Source organism: Notechis scutatus, chromosome Z, assembly GCF_049901735.1.
Source record: "Notechis scutatus isolate UNSWTSFEM ecotype Mainland chromosome Z, rNotScu1.2, whole genome shotgun sequence".
NCBI classification, from domain to species: domain Eukaryota; kingdom Metazoa; phylum Chordata; class Lepidosauria; order Squamata; family Elapidae; genus Notechis; species Notechis scutatus.
The window spans coordinates 48040494-48061757 of NC_142025.1; the positions used below are offsets into that span (position 1 = coordinate 48040494).

General features: G+C 37.8%; 1 protein-coding gene across 1 annotated transcript in view; it reads right to left on the reverse strand.

Annotated features, from left to right (window-relative positions):
• LOC113424617 (macrophage mannose receptor 1-like) overlaps window positions 1-21264 on the reverse strand; it is a 75591-nt gene that overhangs the window by 27398 nt on the left and 26929 nt on the right. The window contains 14 exon segments of the mRNA XM_087947311.1: window positions 866-966; window positions 4825-4892; window positions 5485-5654; window positions 6965-7000; window positions 7631-7769; window positions 10796-10874; window positions 11473-11594; window positions 12870-13069; window positions 13172-13320; window positions 14520-14635; window positions 17877-17990; window positions 19716-19873; window positions 20229-20337; window positions 20339-20412. Of these exon segments, the coding sequence (XP_087803437.1) occupies window positions 866-966; window positions 4825-4892; window positions 5485-5654; window positions 6965-7000; window positions 7631-7769; window positions 10796-10874; window positions 11473-11594; window positions 12870-13069; window positions 13172-13320; window positions 14520-14635; window positions 17877-17990; window positions 19716-19873; window positions 20229-20337; window positions 20339-20412 (1635 nt within the window).

Here is a 21264-nt window from a genome sequence, read left to right on the forward strand (position 1 = left end):
AAGGCAAAACAAAATAGGTGGTAAGCTGAAAATGGAAATAATAGGGGATAAAGAATTGGAAATATATGTGAGGAAATGATTTTGATATTGAATTAATGAATTGAAATATGAAATAGAAATTTATTTAAAGATTAGTGGAGTGGATAATAATTTGATGTGATATTAAATAAGAAAGTTGGAAAATTAAGTATGACTATGTATAAATGTAATCTGGAATCATGTTGCTCACGTGAAGAGATGTGTAAAATATAAAAATAAATAACTTTTTAATTTAAAAAACCAAGACTATTTGGGGTATCTGAGAATTGTAAATTGGTTTTCCCTGGGATAGTATAATACAGTAACTAAGTAAAGTAGAGTTGGATCTATGGATAAAACTATAAATTCTTGGTTGGAGAATATAGCACTTAGCAATAGCACTTCGATTTATATACCACTTTATAGTGCTTTACAGCCCTCTCTAAGCAGTTTACAGAGTCAGCATGTTGCCCCCAACAATTTGGGTCCTCATTTTACCCACCTCAGAAGGATGGAAGGCTGAGTCAATGTTGAGCCTGGTGGGATTTGAACTGCCAAATTACAGGTGGCTGGCTGTAGAAGTAGCTTGCAGTACTGCACTCTAACCACTGCACCATAGAGGCTCTTCTAATATTATAATATGCTACAATATTATACTTTTGTTAATGTTAATATATCATAATGTAAAACATGCTAATTAGAGTTACAAAATAATGGTTTTCCAATATATTAATGGTAGAATCTATGAAAATGTGTGCCAGTTAGCCCAAATTAAACAATGCTGTACCTTATCCTGAACATATACATACAGGGAACTGTGAAAAACATGAAGTTTTTGTTTACTTGCCTGAATTATAATACATAACTACACAGTTTTCATCATCATTTGCAAAGTTGGGTTCACCGGGGGCCCAGTCTTCATATGTCACGGGAGTTCCATCCATCCAGCTGAAGAAAAATATTTGTCAGTCATCTACAATGCATGAATTTATTAAACTTACTTTTTTATTATTCCTTGTTTTGCCAAAGAGATAGCAGGATGAAGAGGAAAAAAGGTAGCTGTTGAAATATCTGCAAAATATTGGCCTGAAACTGTTTCTGACCATTCTAAGCTTTGGAAAAAGTCTGTTTCAATCATGAAACTTCAAAATCCAAGCAAAACCATTTCCGAATCACAACACTTATGAAATGGTTTGTACAATGATAAAACATTCCTGTTGAGGTCCAAATAGTTGCTCTCAATGCACAAAAACCGCTGAAAGATTGAGAACGGGTGGTGTGAGGCTAGAAGAATTAGAATTACAAATGGTTTATATACTTCCATTATTCAATCTCTACATTATTTAAAGACAAAATAATCCTGCCAAGGACATTGTAAAACAAAAGTAACTGAAATAATACAAGCAATTCATAACCTTCCTTGCTGGCTTCCCTGCTGACTTTTCTTTTTTTAAGCAAATTTTATTAATTTCAAAGACAAACAAATCATCATCAACCATTACATATTTGAACCTTTTTCCATTATAAATTTTACAAGTCAGATAAAACCTTATTTTATACAATACAATTCTATTTTAAGCCATTTCCATATGAGCATAAAAAATACCTCTTATCCAATTTCTCTTTACTTCTCTTTACTCTTATTCAATTTCACTATTATTATTTCATCTATTTCTTTCTGACTTGATTACCATTATTCTCATTCTGTATTTCTACAAGGTTTTATTAATACTCTCAAAAAACATAAACACACAACAAACAAACATATAAAAAATCTTTTAGGAAAGTAACTTGGCCCCAGGTACTTCTCTTTATATGGGCTTCAATTATATTCATGCTCATCTTACATATCATTACCTATTTTGTTTACCTTTCTATATCTTCTATATAAACTTCTCCACACATTTCACTCTTCATAATTCTATCTTATTTAATCCATCTTAATTTAAATCATTATATTTGTATCTTTTGCCCATTCTTTATTATCCCTCTATCTCATTCCTTATAAAAAAAAAAAAAAAGAATTTCTCCTGAAATCACTAATCAGAGTATGATGCCTTTCTATCCTCCCCTAAATTAATTAGATTAACATTTAAAATAACACCTAATACCCAATCTGATTCTGCTTGGTACATTCTATCTACTAATTTTTTTCTTTTAATAATCATAAAAACAAAGTGATAAATCCAAAATGATTAAATACATAGTTAAATAATAAATCTAAATATTAAATCTTATAACATTCCCATTGCCTTTCCCTTTAATATTTTATTACATTTTAAAATCAATCATTGTTAAACATTTCAACATTTTAATTTCTTATTAACTCTTAAGCCATTCTAATTTTCTATTTCTAATACAGATGTTACAATACCATCTTATGTACCTTGCAAAATCTTTCTTAAGGAAATTGTACTTTACCCTTTGTCCCTAAAAAAATTCCTCTTTTCCCATCTAATTTCAAAACTTTGTGGCTTTTCTCCGCCTTTCCCCTTTCTTTCTTCCCCCACCAAATCTTCCTACCCACCCTTCTTCTAGCCTCTGCCTTGCTGGCATCCCTTTCTGTTGTGTTCCCCTTTTCTTTTGTTTACTATCATTATATTTATTTTGCATCTTATTTTTCTCTTTCTTAAATGTTTTTTAGATCTTAAGTCCTTCATTTTCCTCGCTTTCTTCCTTCCTTCTTTCTTAGTTAAATTTTGGAATTCATTAAAGATGGCGTCTTCATCTTCTTCTTCTTCTTGTTCTTCTGCCTCCATCTGTTGTATTGTTTGTTGATAGTTAACCAGCACCATTTCTAAAAATAGGAAGGCTTTTTCCATACCATCTTTACCGGCTGCTTTTGTTTGCTCATATTCTTCCCTCAGTTCCTCAAAAGAAAAAGCCATTATAGATCTTTTCTTTTCTTTTTTCCCTTCTTTCTTCTTACACCAACCAAGATATTTCAAAAAAAAAGTGAAACAATCCCAAAATCCACAATCCTCAATCAATCCAAGCCAAGACAAAATTCTCCCTTTCTCTTCCAGGGGTAGTATCAGACAAAAGAAAAAAGAAAGTCCAAATCTGTATTTTGAAGCCTTATTGGAGTTCTATTTCTGTCTTCAAATCCTTAAGGCATCTCCTCCAACAAAATCAAACCAGATGAATATATTTTTTGTCCTCTCCCTTCCGACTTATCCCATAAAGCTAGTTTTACCTGAAAAAACAGGTTTCTCAATGTCCACTTATTAATTCTGTCGGGAAGGAGAGTAAACTTTCCTTTCAGCACCACCAAACTGCCGCTTTTTCCTCTTCTAGAAGGTATCATTCAGAAAGTCATAATTTTCAGGAGTTTTGTTAAATATGTCTTAGAGTCCTGGGAACCAAGAAAAACTTTCTCTTTTCAAAACTTTCTCCACTTCCTCCTGCGCATTCTTACCCGGCTGCCAGCTTCTTTGTGGCGGCCATTGCGGACCGCCGCTGCACCGTCTTGGGAAAAGGGGTTCTGCCGGCCGGGAAGGGGTCTGCAACACCCCCAAACCCCTCTCCGGATCCCCCTATCTTCAGCTGCCCCTGCAGTGCAGCCTAGCTCCGGACCTGTCCGGATCGGAGCACCAAAAGCGGCTAGCGCAGCGGGATCGCGCAGCCGCGAATCCCTGCGCTTCGAAACCGACAAACCGGAAGTTCCGGCCTGCTGACTTTTCTTGTGGAAAGCCTTCAGAAAAGTTTGGGTGATCACATGACCAAAGGATGCTGCAACAAGTCATAAGCTGCTTGCCAGCTGTTGTCCAAATTCTGTTCATGCAATCATGGCCAGAACTTTGAGGACCAGTTGAGGGTCCCTTCACTCAGTGCCACCCTAATTTTGACAGTCATTGAATCACAGGTTGATATGTATAAAAGCTTACTAGATTGTCAATTATCTAGATTTTTTAAAAAGAAATTCTGGGACTCTAATACAGGTAGTCCTTGACTTATAACAATTTATTTAGTGACCGTTCAAAGTTACAGCGGCATTGAAAAAAGTGATTTATGACTATTGTTTATACTTATCCCCATTGCACCATCCCCATGGTCACATGGTCAAAATTCAAATGCTTGATAACTGACTCATATTTAGGACAGATACAGTCTTCTGGTGTCATGTGGCTTTTTGTGGCCTTTTGTGACTTTCTAATCAGCAAAGTCAAATGTTACTAACTTAACAACAGCAGTGATTTACTTAACAACTGAGTTAAAATAAGTGGTAAAATGAAACAAAATCCACTTAATAAGTGTCTTGCTTAGCAACAGAAATTTTGGGCTCAATCGTGATTGTACCCTAATAATGTTCAAAAGGTTGAAATATCACATGGCTGCACAGTTACACTAATAATGTTCAAAAGGTTGAAATATCACATGGCTGCACATTGTTGCACAGTTACATGTCTGTGCTTAGGTTTTTTATTATCAAATCTCTAATGGCATGTTCAGAGCTTGAGAGAGATTCACAGCCTGCCTATTTGCACATTCTTTGGTGAACTGCTTCCTTGCTGGCTCATAGATTACTAAAAACTGAAGAAGTGCTTATCTTAAGAAACAGAGTGATAAATTGTGTTCCAAAATGAAAGCATTGTCATGAAAGCTGATTTTTTTTTAAAAAAAATCTTATTGCTTTCCCTTCAATAAATCTTGTTTTTTTAAAAAAACCTGTCAAAATCTTGGCAAGGGTTTTGCTAAGAGCTTAATAACATCTTTTAATCAAGTGTATTATTAAAAATAATTTAAAACAGAATTATATTGCACACTGCAACATTTGTTAATGTTTTATATACATTATTCACCTACCCAAACTTTTTGTCAAGACCCAAGGTTAAACCAATGTAAGAATCATAACCAATTCCATAATGGTAGGCCTAATACATAAAAGAAAGAATAGGAAATAAAAATAATTATTTACTGCTTTAATATAAAGTAATGGTGATTTGCAAGTCATCTTGAATGGAAGCAACTAATCATAAAATAAATGATATAATTTTGAAATATGTTCTGCTTTTTAATATTGTAGTACTTTTGAATGTTCATTTGAGTAAAACGGTAGCACCTACATTATTGTGTTTTTTAAATAATTTGTTTCCAACTAAGTTGACTGCATTAAACTTCCATTGATGTTAATTTAATGGGCCTCATCTTAATATATATTTTATCCAAGAATTAAAAAGAAATTTTTCAATTTCTGAAAACTTCTGGATGTCACATCACACACACATGTATTACACACACACACACACACCACACACACACACGTACATTTTCTGAAACCATCTATTTTGAATAAGTAATTATTGCATACATTTCTTACATATTTCCACAAAAATATTTTTTCTTTTTTAGTCTCAATGACCACCACCATGTTTTTTGCAGAACATACATACATATGCACCTACCACACATATACTTTATAAAGCTTGTTATTTTTCATAGGTAATTATTGCATATATTTCTTACATATTTCCGCAAAAACACTTTTTCTTGTTTATTCTCAATGGTGGTAAGATCACCATGATGTTGTTTGCAGAACTTCCGGGCTTTTTCTGCAGGCATTGTTGTATTACTGAAATAATACTCATTGTATTCAAATTGAATCCATCCATCTTCAATTCTTGTATAATTACTCTCTGCAAAATAAGTAGAAGAAATGACTAATATGTCTAGGATCCCTTCGTATCCATTTCACAAAATCACAAAGCAAACAGAGCCACTTGATGATTATGTGCTGTCCTTTTGGGCAGAGCTCTTCCTTCCAAGATCTTCTGAATATGAACAAGCACACCCAAAAGACACATCCGTGTAACAGCTGGCAAACTGACCTCAACTGAGTGCTTCCAATAACTGGAAGAGGCTTCTACGCAAATATTCCAGAATACTCAAATATCTCTTCTGGGTATTAGATATACTTGGATGAGACATAGGACAAAGCAGTGTAAAGCAAAGCAGTGAGGAGGCCTGTTAGGAATGATAGTCACCTAACAGTTGGGTTGAAAATATATAAACCAGGATAGTAATTTAATACTGTATCTTTAAGAGAATGCTGAAATTGTGATTGGCTGAGGTTCCTCCAATGGCCATAAGATAGAGCCAGAAACCTGGTTTCTTTCTCCTTGCATTTCCTGTTTTGCCATATTGCCTGATCGTCGTTCCACTTGGATTGCTGTGAGTCTTGCAACTGTTAGCAAACTCCATTTACTGAATTTTGTTTATGATACTTGACTTCATTTTTGGATTATCCCTGGACTGATACTAACTGATTTAACCATGTATGATTTGGACTGTTTGTTGGACTTTGTTTACCCGTTTACTGAAAGTAAAACCTACATTTTATTATTCAGTGTATCTGTATGCTGGTCGTGTGTTATTCAACATCATTCTCACTACATTTCCCTGAGTGCATTCATTCTCCTAATGGGGAATACCTCAACAAGGCCATTTTAATTTGCTTTCAGAACTAGCTGGAGAGAGAAATGGGTTGTTGCTTTAGCTCACTTGAGTCAATCAAATCACTATCACTTCATTAAAGCTTTGCATGTTTGGGAATGTTTTCTAAACATGTCCAATGATTTCTTATGGATATGAAAAGCACCCTATTTTTTTAGTAACGACTCTTTGGTTATATTTCTACATATACTAGGGAAATCCCTACTCAATTAATGCCTGTGAAGAGAACGATGGCACCTTCCTTTCACATAAGGAAAATCACAATGTCTGTAGTTCTACATCATGCAGAGCTAATGTCTAGCTTTATTCAGTGGTCTGAGAAATTAGTCTGCTTACAAACTCAACCATCATGCATCACATTTTAGAAATGTTCCTTTATGTCATACAGCCAAATTTAACTCAAAGCAATCTGATTCAAATCAAACTAAAATACAGTGCATAGCCATAGCTTCTGATAAATATTATATTTCTGACATTAAATTGCCCAACGTACCAAAGTTGTCATTTGGTTCTTCTTTTAAGGTTGAACCTGCAAAATTAAATATTTTAATTATAAGGAATTCAAGCTAAATTTATCACTCCATTTTGCAAAAGGCAATCCACAAAAAGTGAAATGTTGTACTAGCTTAATGTACCTCTGCATTTGCAAGGGGAAAAAATAATAGAAATCTAGATTCCAGTTTTCCCCAAAATCCAAATGGCCCCCATTTTTTAAAGAACTATAAAGCCCTGGCTCGTGAAGAATCAGATCCCTCACTTCACTGCACTTGACATCCTATATCTTTTTATTGGTTTTATTGTAATTTATGTGTTTGATTCTTATGAGCTCAGAATCATTGAAAGTCAGGCAGTGTATACATTTAATAGATTATTAACATTATTGCTATTATTATCACAAATTATTTTTTGTCATCAATAATACCGTGTACTAAATACTTGAGCATCATATATATATTTGACATTGTATTGTATTACTTAAGTTGTATATATGAATATAAAATCTGCAGTAAAAGTTAATTGTATTTAAGACTCCTAAATTTCTCCCTTAAAAGAAAGGAACCATCATGTGAATGCTAAAAAAACAAGGTTTACAGTTGTACAATGAATAAATCTTTGTTGTTTATACTAATAAACTACATGAGAAAGAAAAACGTATTACCTCTTGTAATTTGGCAGATCCAATTATATAACAGCCAGCATTTCTCTTCATCCCAATATCTTTTATTTCCCCATATTGATCTGCATCTTTCATTATTTTCATTTTCTGAAAACCAATATATTGCTGGTTCATAGTTTACCTACAGTAAAATTAAAATATATTTACATATTCACTTTCTATAGCCATAAATTTTAACATTTGGAAAAAGAAACAAATGTACAATAACTACTTTTTAATAATGTCCACATGTTTAATGGACTATTAGCAAAATTTTACCAACATGGTTGAAGAAGTGGCAGCTGGCATGTACTTTTCATATTAGCATGATTCAGTGATCCAGTGTATTGATATACAACTTCACATATTTTAACACAAAATATGGTGTAACACTAAAAGAGGAGCTAACAATAGTTGTAACTTTTCAAGGTATCTGTATGGCTTTGTTCTTACGTTGTTCCAGAAGTCCTGTGATAGAGTTATAAAACATTGAAGGTAGGGTAGGACAAGGAGACAGGACAAGGTTTTGAGGATAGGACAAGAATCAATAGGGGAATCTTCTATATAGTCTTTAAAAGCAGCCCCATGTACAGCATATTTCAGCAGTCCAAGTATGAAAGCAAGATAGGTGTGACTGTGAATAATGTCTCACATCCTAAGACAGGCTGTAAATGGCACAATAGATGAAGTTGTGCAAAAGTATCTCCTCCTCATAATTGCAGTATATCTCAAGGGAGCATCATTCTATCCATAACTAGAGATGGAATCTCCCTGCAGCCAGTTTGCTTCTTAACTTCAAACTGCCTCATCTTGATGGGATTAAAATCCCTAAGGTATTATTTAAGTATTCTCAATTTTAACTGTTTCTATGTTTATCTTTTTACCATTTTGTAAGTCACTCAGAGTAGCCTTATGGGTATGATGAGCAGCATATAAATTAAATAAATTAATAAATTAGAATATTTATCCCCTCCAGAACCTAGTAAACTCCAGAAATCAGAAAAAGGGACTCAAATGAATCAATGGCTGAGGTATAAAGTTATATATCCCTCATTGATTATATTTAACCTCATATCAATGGATCATATTCCTGACCAGTTTTAGGTAGATGCTAACTAAAAGTGGGAAGGGTATCAGGCTCTGAGGACAAACCATAATTCATGGTTTAGAATTTGACAACCATGCCAATTGAAATCCTTCCTTCAGAAAGAAGGATCATGACAATAGTGTTCTTCTTTCCCAGTTCACAGAATTAATCCAGAAGGATACCATGGTTGATGGCAATGAAAAGTCACTGAGAAGTCAAGTAATATCAACAAGAGTGCAATACTCCATCATGACCTTGCCAAAAATCAGCTATAACAGATAACAAATAATCAGAGTTGGAAGGGGCCTTGTCATCTAGTCCAACCCCCTGCCCAAGCACCATTTCTGACAGATGGGAGTCCAATCTCTTCTTGAAAGTTTCAAGTGATGGCACTTCCACAACTTCCGAGGGCAAGCTGTTCCATTGGTTGATTGTTCTCACTGTCAGAAAGTTTCTCCTTATTTCCAGGTTAAATCTCTCCTTGTTTAGTTTCCATCCATTATTCTTTGTGGTGCTTTAGAAAATAGCTTGACCCGTTCCTTTCTGTGGCAGCCCTTCAAATATTGGAACATTGCTATCATGTCTCCCCTGGTCCTTCTCTTCACTAGACTAGCCATGCCAAGTTCCTGAAACCATACTTCATATGTTTTAATTTCCAGTCCCCTAATCATCCTGGTTGCTCTTCTCTGTACTTTTTCTAGAGTCTCAACATCTTTTTTATAGTGTGGTGAACAAAACTGGATGCAGTACACTAGGTGTGGTCTTACTAAGGGTATAAATACGACTTGTGTGTTTCCACTTCCAGACTTAAAAATATGGTTCCATGTAATTAGTTTCTTTCAGAGTTCTAAAGAAAGTTGGATATAGGTAAATTATTGTCTAATATTTTTGGATCAAATCAGAGGTGGTATTCAGCAGGTTCTGACCAGTTCTGGAGAACTGATAGCGGAAATTTTGAGTAGATTGGAGAACCGGCAAATACCACCTCTGACTGGAGATTTACAGTATCCTTCCCCTGCCACGCCCACCAAGCTCCAGTAGAAAAAAAAATTGAATCCCACCACGGGATCAAACTATTCTTCTGAAAAGGTAGAAAACACACTTCTTCAAGGCATGTACACTGGTCCATCATCCAAGAGTGCATTCATCACTCCCCCTACCCTGAATCCGTGTCACTTTTCTGTCACTTTTCTTTTGTCCTCCATAGTGATACAGATTTTTCTGCTAGCAGAGAAAAGGAGCCGGATGAGTGAAATCTAGTATTTAGAAATGTTGCTTGCTCAGGTCACTCCTTCCTCCCCAAAGTGTATCCATCTTCCTTGCATTGACCCTCTTTCTGGGTCATCACCAAAATGTGAATTTCCACCTATCTCCTTGATCTCTCTAAATCTCTTTTACTTTTCAATTGATTTTCAGCCTTTTTTCCAGGGTCTCAGATACCATGATGATATGGTCAACCACTCAGCCCTCTAATTTTGTTGCTCTTCAGATATTATGAAAAATTATCTTCTTCGTCTGGCAACAGCATCATCAGTATCAAATGGCTCTAATGGGCCCAATAGCAGCAACAGCAGTTTTCACAACATAACACATAAACTGCCGTGATATCTGTATTCCACCCTATGATCCACCAATTGCACTTTTATTACCATTAGGAATACATGACATATTGGACATCTAGCTTAAAGTTGTAAGCATTTGAAAATACCCAACATGATACTTAGGAAAAGGATCACTCAGCTATTCTTAATTAACTGGAAGTCCTCTCACTTCAGCAAAAACGGATAAAGGAAAAATTAGCAGGATGTGAAATGAAAGATTTCAAGTAGTTTCTAAGTTCTGTAAGAACGATGCAATCAAACCTCTAGCAGCCATAGAAACTGTCAAAATAACCTGAATCAAATCAAATAGCAACATCTTGTTAGATTAAGATTTTAATACTTAAACTGTTAACTAGAATAATGCTATATGTCTATGAAAATATCTACAAGAAATATTACTAATACTGTATTACATTAAATATTAAGAATACCAGAAATTCCAGTTAACATTTGCATTTTGCATTCTAATCATATACTTACAGGAGACCCGTCAGTCCAAGTGTATCCTGGGCTGGAATCCATGATTCTTAAACCAACCCAGCTCATTTTATATTGTGATCTAAAATATAATAATCAGCAAATATGTTAAAATATAACTTATGCACATGTCTTGATTAAATACAACACTGAAATTTTCTTTGTGTTTTTTTTCACATACAGAACATTAGCATGTTAGCAAATGAATAATCCCAAGAAATATCCAAAATCTTAAATATGGCATATGCCCTTACAGCTGAAATATACCTACTTGAATGGGAATAGATTCTGATGACTACTATGGAACTTATTTAAGTAATTGTGTATAGGATAATACTAATACTTTATTGATAATACTTTATTGAGTTGATGATAATTATAACTCAATCTACACTTCTGTCCATTCATTGTTATTTCTGTTGTAACCATTTAAGGAGTTGGGTTTTTTTAATAGTGATGGTGAATTTACCCACTGATTATTGATATAAATTGGATCTTTAATTCTGAGGGACCTGAGAGAAAACTCAACTATATGCAAAGTACTTCAGAATGAATATATGTAGGATTATGAAGTTTACACTAGTTATATATTCCATGATGATGAATTCAGTGCTCCAATAAACCCTTTGCCAGGAGTGTTTCTGCCTTGAGATATAAAAAATAAAGTTTATTATACTCACAGTTCATTCAGTAAAATAAACTCTTGTCTATTATGAAAAGAAGCCAGGTCTCCTCCAATTGATGTACAAAAGTAATGTGCCTCATACCAAGTTTTCTTTTCAGGTCTCTTCACTTTATATGCCTAAATGCATATAAATACATCTCATTACAAATGAGAATACTCACTGCAGTTGTCTACTTCCCTTCTTGGCCCATATTTAATTATCTTTTCAATTAATTATCCAAATTTTTGTGTTTGATACATTCTGTTTTTACATTTTTCTAACCAATAGGATACCTATTGATCATCATCATCATCATCATCATCTTTTAATGACCCCCATAATCTCTTATGGGATGGAGTCTGGGCAACTGAATGGAGCTGAGTATTTTCTGGCTAGATGCCTTTCCTGTCTCCAATGTGGATTTTTGTTCAGCGGATATATTCTCACTAGGTCCCATTGAGAGAGAAATATCTGCCTCTACCTAGGATCGAATTCACAACCTCTTGATTGTGAGGTGAGAGCTCCATCTCTAGGCTACCACACAACTCCTAATAGAATACCTATTGATGTTAAAGAGAAAATGGAAGAAGTTAAATGGAGAGGTGTTTTTTGTTGCCGCCATGAATAGACCTATGCAAATTGGATGTAAAAGAACACTTGCTGGATTTTCTACATATATTCCCCCCTCCTCTTTCCATGCAAGATGATGATAATGGTAATGATGATGATTTAGACATGTGTCTAAAAAACAGATAGGCAACCAGTTTGGTGTAGTGATTAAAGGCATCAGGTTAGAAATTGGGGGAGAAATTTGGACCTATCAGTCCAGTCCTAGGAAAGAGGCAATGACAAACTATTAATCAAAAAACGTTGCTAAAGTTTCTGAAGGGATTTCTCTAGGCAGTCTCTGAGAAACAAACACAACTGAATGGAAGAAAAAAGCGTTATGACAAATCCACACAAATGAAGTTACAAAGAGTTAAAAATATACCAAGCATTGATTGCAACAAAAATGCCAACTTGTAACCTTTCTGTTAGTCCCATAACTGTCTTAGGCTAATTCAATAATAATAGTTATCTTGATTGGATTGCTTAGACCAGGATTTCTTGGGACACAGTAGTTCAGTGTCTTAATATAATTAATGGGGATTTCAGAGAGAGGGCCAAAGATAGGCTGACTGAAAAGGAATGTGATCAGTTTTCATATTCTCTATGATTCTTTCTTTGTTCTTCCAATCACTGTATTGGCTTTTCAGAGGATTGTTAATAATGACTGAAGGGTACCACATTCTCCCTGGAAGGGAGAGGAGGAGAAGCTGGGAGGCTGCTGCAGTGTCTGGCTCTTGACCTGGCCTGTCTCAAAGGGCTGGTTGACCAAGCCAATGTTTCGACTCCAAAACAAGCTGACCCACCTTGAAGCAGACATTCCTCGTTGGACTTGCAGTCCATCCTTCAGGACATGGGGGAGGGGGCGTTGCTCTCGGGATTGGAGGAGGTGTCACCCCTTCAGCCAAATGCTTGCAAAGGAAGGCAGCCCTCTCCTCACAATTGACAACATCCCACAGTCCAGCAGCTTCTCCTGTTTTCATGGCAACGCAGCCGGGATTTGGGCCTGGCAGAATGGAAGACCAGAGCCAGATTTAATGCATCTCCATAGACAAGCTTAACAAGATAAAAGCTTTCCTGCTAGGATGTATTTACTCAGACTCCATACCAGGCATTTTTGCATTCCAGTGAGTGAACTGAATGGTGTCTCCATTGGTCCAGTTGAAAGTTCCTGGATTCGCTACATCCGAAAGGCCAATCCAGAAATATTTTTCAGGACGGTGTCCAATTTGGCTAGTCAGGAAGGCCTGCTCAAATCTGTGGTAAAAATAATTCAAATCAGGATGGTCTCTGATTTTCTCTGTTTTCAGAATCTGCAGATGGTTAATCTTAGGCCCAATTTACACTTTTATTAGTCAATCCACCTCAAAGGATTCTTGTGGGGGAAATAGGAGGCAGGAGTATTCAGTACATTTCTATATATTAAAAAAGTAGGATAAAATCAGCATTATCATTATTATCTTCTCAGATCGGAAAGTACAATACTAGATTTACAGATTCCTGAGCTAAAGAGTTTGCTCCCATAACATACATTGAGGCTAGCAGGATTGGAGTTGAATCTTTCTTACAACAAAGACTATGGGGCAGTATTATTCTGAAGATTTAGGATAAGGACATACTGAGGCCTGTTAGTAAATGCTTCCTGAGGCAACCATCCCCAACCATGGCCAATGGTAGAGCCTGCCCAATCCCAATCCCTGTTACAAATAAAAAAGCCACATGTGGTAGCTCTCTCTCTATCTGACCAAGGTTGCAGTTGCATCATAATTTTCAACATTGTGGACTTCAACTCCCAGAATTCCCCAGCTGTCTGGGGAATTCTGGGAGTTGGTGCACATATCTTAAGGTTGCTGAGTTTGGGAAACACTATTCCTATACACTCTGAAGTATCTTTGGAAACTGGAAGAACTGAAGAGCTGAATTAACATTAAAATATACCCTGGAAAGCATTTATTTTGAAATATTCATTAATCATAACAATAATCAGCAATCCATAGAAAACTCAGGGAAATAAACCAAGCTTTAGATGATATGTCAAATGAACTCATATAAAATTAGTATGAAAAATTAGGTATAATTCAGAAAAATGAATAATCCACAAACATCAGGATGAAATAATAAATGGACAGTTTAGAATTAAGAAATGAAACCTGTGAAAATGATTGCTATGCCTACATTTTTTTCATATGTTACACTAGGTGTCACAGCACAGTTTACTTTAAAGTAAATTAGTTTAAAAAGCAGATAAACAGAAAATCTGCTTTCTTTGCTAAGTAAAGTGAGAAAAAAGTGAATAATCTTCTGCAAATAGTTGGTCCAATTATCTTGAGCTCATTTATAGATGATAAATAGATAGATGATAAATAGATAGATGATAAATAGATAGATGATAAATAGATAGGTGATAGTTGATAGATAGATGGAATATTTTGTTCTGTCCCTTTCAACATATTTACCTATTCTCAACAGAGATCAGAAATCCATGGTTTGTTTCACAAGATGTCTTTGCTTCTGAAAATGTTCCAAGTGTCTTTCCAATTAAGTAACAATAGAAGCCATATCTTTTCCAGCCCTGTTAACATAGCATACATACACAGAGAATAATATTAGCCTAAATTTATTTATTTATTTTTTCACTTTCATCCTGCCCAAACCAAAGATTCACCGATTCACCAAGTTATCTTGATCAAAGAGTGACTTTTAATTATTTTAAGTTCATATTTTATATGGTACATAGTTATAGTCTCAGAATCTGTGTCAAGCTTCAGATTTGTTTAATTTTGTAAGAACATTGCTGAAATTTGGATGTCCATATAACTCACAGCACAGTTTACCTTAAAGTAAATTTGTACTTGTGCCACTACAAATCAGCATTTTTCAGTTTCAGATTTAAAAATATATATCAAAATGTGTTCCTTCAGTTTAACCATTATCTCAGGTAGTTTGTGTAGTGTCCCTGACTAGCTAAGTCTTCAATCTGGTCCGCATTCTGAGCAGGAGCACCGACTGTTCCCATTGGTTGGTGCCGTTTGACAGCAGACTATAAATATAAAGAGCTGTCAAACGGCATCAGCTGCTCCAGCCAGCTGGCTGCCAGCCCAGCTGGGCAGCCACGATAACCTGTTACTCTTCAAATAAAAGAAACGTTATTCTTCAACACCTGTGTCTGCCTGGTGTGTCCGTCTGCCAACACAACACTGGCGACGAGGATGGGATAACAGAAGAGACGCCCAGGCAAGACAGCTGAGCTAAGTCACTGAAGAAAGAGCCGAAGCCACTGAATGTCAGGAGCCGCAGACAATCTCTGCGCGCGCCAAATTTAAAGAGCCTCCTCAGCTGAGGGGACAGTCACTGCCTAACAGGCACTGCTGCGTGCGCCCTTTTGAGGGCGCGAAACTCAAAGTCTCTCTGACTGAGGAGAAAGGCACCACTGCCTGCGTTTCAGAGAGCGCAAAGTTTAAAGGCACTCTAGCCTCCCTGCCTGAGGTAACAGACGTCGCCGAAAGGCACCCCCGTTGGCGCTACCAAGAGCGCAAAAGGTCTAAAACCTCCCCAGCCGAGGAACAGACATCGCCGAAAGGCACCCCCGTTGGCGCTACCAAGAGCGCAAAAGGTCTAAAACCTCCCCAGCCAAGGAACAGACATCGCCGAAAGGCACCCCGTTGGCGCTAACAAGAGCGCAAAGGTCTAAAACCTCCCTAGCCGAGGAACAGACGTCGCCCTCCAGGCACCTGAGAGGGCTGCCGCGCCTGCGGCTCGACTGTGAAGGCCGGGCGTGGTGCCCGGGCAGGTATAGAGCCGCCTCCCGTCCCGACCGCCGCCGCCACCGTGCGGCCTCTGCCACCGCGGGCGTCCCGTCCGGGCCGCCACCGCCGCTCTGCCGCTGCCGCGGCCTCCACCGCTGCCCGCTCCCGTCCCGGCCGCCTCCGCGCGGCCTCTGCTGCCACCGTGTCCCGCCCGGCATCCCGCCCGGCCGCTGCCGCTTCCGCCACGGCCTCCGCCGCTGCCGCTCCCGTCCCGGCCGCCTCCGCGCCGCCGCGCCTCCGCCCCGCTGCCGCTCCCGTCCCGGCCGCCCGCCGCCGCACGTGCCTCTGCCGCCACCCGCTCCCGGCCCGGCCGCTGCCACCGCCGCCGCCAACAGCCCGAGTGCCTCTTCGACTCCCACCGGCTGCCGAGCTGGCGCTGCTCCTCTATACGCCAGTGGAGCTGTGCCTGCTGCTGGTGCAGCTCTTCGTGGGGCCTGCTGCGATTCAGCTCCTGGCCCTTCTCCATCATGGACTCGGTGCAGCCATTGGCTCTGCAGGTCTGCAGGCCCTTCGTGGCTATGAGCATGGCTGGTGCTTCCTGGTTCACTGAGCTGTTTTGGACTTTCTTTGTTCCTTTCACCGTTTGTTAAGTAAAGGTTTCTCTGCCCCCCCTTCCAAGTGACTCTGGGGAAGGGGTCCTGTATTTAAGGGGTGGTGGGTGTCAGGAGCTGAACAAGGAGGCGCGCCCACCATTAGGGTCCTTCCACCTGGCCTTGCATTCCTTGGCGGTGGCTATATGTCCCCAGGGGGTCAAAAGCTAGGTGCGTGGGAGGTTGGATTGTCACTACCCTAAGGGGGCCGGGAGCACGCACGTGCCTGCTCCTCTTTCAGCCCTTAGGCCTTGACCTTCGTAGTCAACTCCCTAACTCAGCGGTCCCCACCTTCTGCACATGTCCCTTCACGCAAGCCACATCTAAACTTGCACGCTGCTCGCCCAGATGCCTGCCATCTCTGCAGCGTTGGTTCCAGACAGGCGACTGTCAGTATTGACCCACAGCCCTTAGGATTCGGGGACCCCTACTCCGCCACATGCTGGAGGTCACCAAGGCAGGGTTACTCACCACGCTTGTCAGGGTCTCCTTCCCAGGCCAGGTGCTCCTACCCTGCCCACTAGTTCAACTTCCTCTTCTGTACCATGGATCCTCAGAAGGCGGGGCCGCGAATGCACTTAGCTAGGGGAAAGGGGTGTAGTGTCCCTGACTAGCTAAGTCTTCAATCTGGTCCGCATTCTGAGCGGGAGCACCGACTGTTCCCATTGGTTGGTGCCGTTTGACAGCAGACTATAAAAGGAGCTGTCAAACGGCATCAGCTGCTCCAGCCAGCAGGCTGCCAGCCCAGCTGGGCAGCCACGATAACCTGTTACTCTTCAAATAAAAGAAACGTTATTCTTCAACACCTGTGTCTGCCTGGTGTGTCCGTCTGCCAACACAACAGTTTGTTTGTTTTTTTGTCATATGGAAATGTGAATAAATTGTCTTTTTATAATCTTGCAGAGAAAATCTTTCTATCTATGTGATTGCTAAGAGTCGACACCAATGTTAGGAGTGGAGGGGACCAGAGGTGGTAATCAGCAGATTCTGACCAGTTGTAGAGAACCAGTAGTGGAAATTTTGAGTAGCTCGGAGAACCGGCAAATACCTCCTGTGACTGGCCCTGCCCCCATCTATTCTCTGCCTCCCGAGTCCCAGCTGATTAGCTGGGTCTTATTTTGTTGCCCTGCACAAGAGAACGGAGTTGGAAAGCAGTTTAATGGAGTGGGGAGGGAATGGGATTTTGCAGTAATCTTCTCCCAGGAGTGGGGAGGGAATAGAGATTTTACAATATCCTTCCCCTGCCATGACCAAGCCAGGTCCACAGAACTGGTAGTAAAAAAAAAATGAATCCCACCATTGGAGGAGACTATTAATCTGAAGGCAAAAGTAGCTTTCTGGTTGATATTTCCAATACTTTATAAGAAAATGAATAACTATTATAAAAGATCAAGAGCTACACAATTCTTTAGCTTACTTTTTGGCATTTTGGATCAGCAACTACTTCGGTTTCAGGAAGAAATTCTGAAGACTCTTTTTTACAGATGTATCCTAATTCATCTTCGCAGAAATGATCCGCCATGTATCCATTCTGAGGATGGAAGAATGAACAAACCTCACTGAAAAGGAATCCATTACTTTTACCCCTTCCTATTTTTTATGATTTATATTTTTGCTTTTTTTTTTTCATGAGCGGGATTACTGCACAATACTTGTTATAGCTTAATTTGTCGAAAATCTGCAGACATACTAACATCTTGCAAAAAAGGTATAAATATTTAAATTAAGTTGGGAATGGTAAACATTGTCTTTAGTCCACAAAAATTAAATTATTCCAAAATATAATTCATTAATATTACCTCAAGTTTCCAAAATATAAAATATAATTGCATTGGGGTTTTTTTTCCACCAAATATACAGCCAAGAGCACACTTAAATCCAAATTTAGCACGCCTAAATAAGCTTTTGTTTTTCAGTCAATGCAGATTAAAATTTTATACCCAGTCTTCTGAAAAAAATGCTCAATTGAACTCAGAATGTATTTCTTAATTTACTTACTTATTACAATCTATTATACATTTTAAAGCAAAGTATTAATTACATAGTAGCAATTTATTTAAGTATGAATGGACAGTTAAAGGCTCCATGAGACTTCTAAATGTTTGTTCGTTTAGCAGCTCCTAGAGCCCTCTGTAATTACCAAACCGTAGAATAAGCTAAAAAGTAGGAATTATGTTGCTTTTATAAATGAAGATTTCCCCCCAAAATAATGTTTATGAGTGTGACTAATAATCACAATTACTTGACATAATTAATCACTTTATTACTAACATCCTGTTCCCCCTCCAAGTATTAAAGCCCAGCCTTTCTATATAGAGTTAAACACCCTTATGTATTCATTCCTGACTGTGATAAATAATAATGCCCTTATAAAAGAATATTGTTAAACAAAAATGCAATCATCATGATCAATAAAATTAGCTCAGTACTTAACAGCAACCCAGCAGGCAAATATTAACATTAAAAGAATGAACGCATCAAAAATATTTGAAAGCAATACACTCCAGAATATACACATCCATAATAATTTAAACCAGGCATTAACCTAGAGCTGGCAGATAAATTAGAATGGGACAACTCTATACTAACCCGTTAATCAAATAAAAATATCTCCAACCCTGTTTTGGAGGCTCTCAAAATGGAAACTATAGTAGCGCAGTAGTTTGAATGCAGTATTGCAGGCTAATTCTGCTGACTGCCAGCTGCCAGCAGTTTGGCAGTTTGCTTTTCATTGGCTCAAGCTTGACTCAGCCTTCTATCCTTCCAAGGTTGGTAAAATGAGGACTCAGGTTGTTGGGAGCAATATACTTATGCTGTAAACCACTTAAAGAGGGCTGTAAAAGCACTGTGAAATGGTATATAAGTCTAAGTGCTATTGCTATTAGCAAAAACAGTGATTCTTAAAGTGTGGTCATAGGGCTCCTGGAACCATGAAGTTAGAATTATTTCCAGCCCACATTAAAAAAAATAACACAATATTAAAACTCCATTCAAACAATTGTAAGAGGAGATAGTAGCAGCAAATATGTCAATTTCAATTTTTAATATGATAAATGTCAGAACAAAAACTCTTTCGGGTTGTTCATAATTTTAAAAGTGGAAAGAGGAAAAAATTAAGAAATGTATATCTGTGGAATAAATTGTGTTATGGAAAATAGGTTGCATTAAACAAATTTCTAGACACAAATTTTATCCAAGCAGGAACGGAAGAGGAAAAAAAATCCTCCCCCAGGCAATTAAGGGTTCTTATTGTTACCTTCCCACTCATGATAACACAGTCTTCCTGCACGTTGCTTATAAGTGTGGGTTCTCCTTTCTGCCATCTGATGAATCTTACTGTAGTACCATCACTCCATTCAAAATATGAAGAAGTCTTCTGGTCATTTAGGCCTATCCACAAATTATCTGTTGATTCTAAAAGATAAATTTATTTTATTCATTTGCTCTCAAATGTAATGAATGAAGTCCAGAGGTTGTATATAATCCTCCACTGATATAACTCTGTGCTATGTTGACCAGGATATAAGAGTCTATATGTGACATAACTGCCTGGAAAATGTCTGTGCTAAACTGCCACAGATGTATGCAGCAGCTGTTGCATCATTTAAACCACACAAGCTGAGTAGATTTTTTACAAATATTTTAAGGCCTAAATAAACACCTTTTTCCCCTTGTGATACCAACGTCAGCAGCTATTCCTTTCTTTTCCTGGAATCCATGTACCCACAGAGTATATGAAAGAGGAAATAAGCCTTCCAAATATACTTACTGTAACCAAGCTGAGAAAAAACAAAGCTGTATTCCTCAATGTCATGTATACTTAGTAAATGTCCACCATCCTTTTGGCAGGAGACTGAGGCATCCTTCCACGCTTTTGCGATCTCTGTTCAGACGGTAACAGTGCTTTGCATATCCAACCCAGTCACCTGGACATTTAACTGGCTTAAGATCATCTAAAAAAGACAATAGTTATATGTACACCATCAAGAATTGGGAGTGGAAGTAGGGAGAAAATCTTGACCTTGTATTATGATGCAATTAATTCAATAAATAGAATTTAGTAGAAGCAAATCTGACAATTCTTATTAAAGATGAGAGTAATTTGTCCATTGTTATGAGGATATTTGCTAGAAGTGTGATCAAGATTTATTGTAATCAAATCTGATTTTTGAAGTTAGTTTTTCATGGATCAGGCAGATACTTTTTATGCCCTATATAGTGCTTTTTTGCAGTGCATGTTAATTGGCATGACTATTTTTTAATCAGACTGTTGCTTTCCTTCAAAACTTTCATCTTAATTCATAGAAATTTATAGTGAATAAACTTTTTTGAAAATAAATTTGGCAGAAAACCTAAAACTACGCCAATGAGTACAGAAATGTATATATAATTAATAGGGATAGTTGTTGATTTACAACTATGGTTGGGCCAGATTTTGTAATTATGGCACAAATCATGGTTTGTGATTGCAGGACATAACAACTGGTCCGAAAGGTAAGGTAGTTGCCAAGTCCTTGAAATGCAGTTACATGAACTCAGGAAGCAGGTGAGGAATGAGATGACATTTTATGATGGCTAGAGATGTTTTACGGCACCTGAATTCTGGGTCTGTCTTAATTTTGAATGATTGTTTAAGTACCTTGTCATAGGATGAGGACCATCTGCAATGTAAGATATTTCCTATGCATAGATACATTTAGTTCTGCAAATCTTCAGGATTTAAGAGGTGTGCTACATTTCATATTAAAATTTGACGGCCTGGCTGCAGAGGGGAACTGGGTTGTACGAACTTGCGCATGCATGCA